Source organism: Amphimedon queenslandica, unplaced genomic scaffold (assembly GCF_000090795.2).
Source record: "Amphimedon queenslandica unplaced genomic scaffold, v1.1 AMPQUscaffold_595_Cont27387, whole genome shotgun sequence".
NCBI lineage: Eukaryota > Metazoa > Porifera > Demospongiae > Haplosclerida > Niphatidae > Amphimedon > Amphimedon queenslandica.
The window spans coordinates 102-1014 of NW_003559054.1; the positions used below are offsets into that span (position 1 = coordinate 102).

At 35.5% G+C, this 913-nt stretch overlaps 1 protein-coding gene across 1 annotated transcript; it reads right to left on the reverse strand.

The window, feature by feature from the left end:
- Window positions 1–236: 236 nt before the first annotated feature.
- On the reverse strand, window positions 237–862 carry LOC100638793 (interleukin-1 receptor-associated kinase 4-like; the record flags this gene model as incomplete). The annotated part of the gene is made up of 4 exons (XM_003392101.3): window positions 237–317; window positions 366–527; window positions 581–649; window positions 702–862. Coding segments are annotated over 4 exons (473 nt in total), but the record flags the coding sequence as incomplete, so codon positions are not given.
- Between the last annotated feature and the right edge of the window lie 51 nt (window positions 863–913).

Here is a 913-nt window from a genome sequence, read left to right on the forward strand (position 1 = left end):
ATCCTCCTTTCAACTTGTTCTGATTAAACTAATCCTGCTGTTGCCAAATGTAATGGATTCTCAAAGTTTAGCTCTGACTATTACTAGACTGCAGTAATATTTGAGCATGTTTTCCAAAAAGTATGTAGCCTAAAACGCACAGGAGTATCATGAAGCATGAATAAAGTTAGTGTCTCTGTTGCCAACAAACAGGAATGGTAATGTAATATCAGACATAAAATTAATTTGATTAAAAATTAGGTTTTCTTTTTCGTTTTGTTTTCTTCTGCAAATAACTGACCACTTAATAAAGACAGCTCCTCAAGTAGAACATATATCTTTAAAATAAAATCCATTTATTTACAATGCAGTGCATCAATTATTACCTCATTCATTCCAGGTCTGTCAAAATGACTTTCTGTCAGGCACCTTTGGGCAATGCTGAATAATTTAAAGAAAGAGCGGCTAGGCCAATCGCCAGCAAGGCTATCCACATATTGTACCAGAAGAAAGTCTTTTCTTCTTGTCATCGTTTCAATGAAAGTAACCTATGAAACAAGATGCACATCACTGGTCTAAGTTAGATCTTTTCTCTCCTTACCAAGTCTGAATATTCTTGATTTCTTTTAGGATCATAACTTGGCAAACCAGTCAGTATTTCTAGTAATACCTACGTGTACATTAATAATCTGCAATAGAATGCACTTGCTATAACTACTCACTACTCCAAAAGCATAAGTATCCAGTTTAGTAGTGATGACTCCTCTGTAATATTCAGGTGCAATATAACCTGATGTCCCAACTATCCTAGCAGTTTGACTTTGACGAATGCCATGACTTGCAGGCTGATGGCCTATAGCTCTTACTAGACCAAAATCTCCAACTTTTGCACGGAATGATAAATCCAATAGAACATTAGCACTACATGTACATA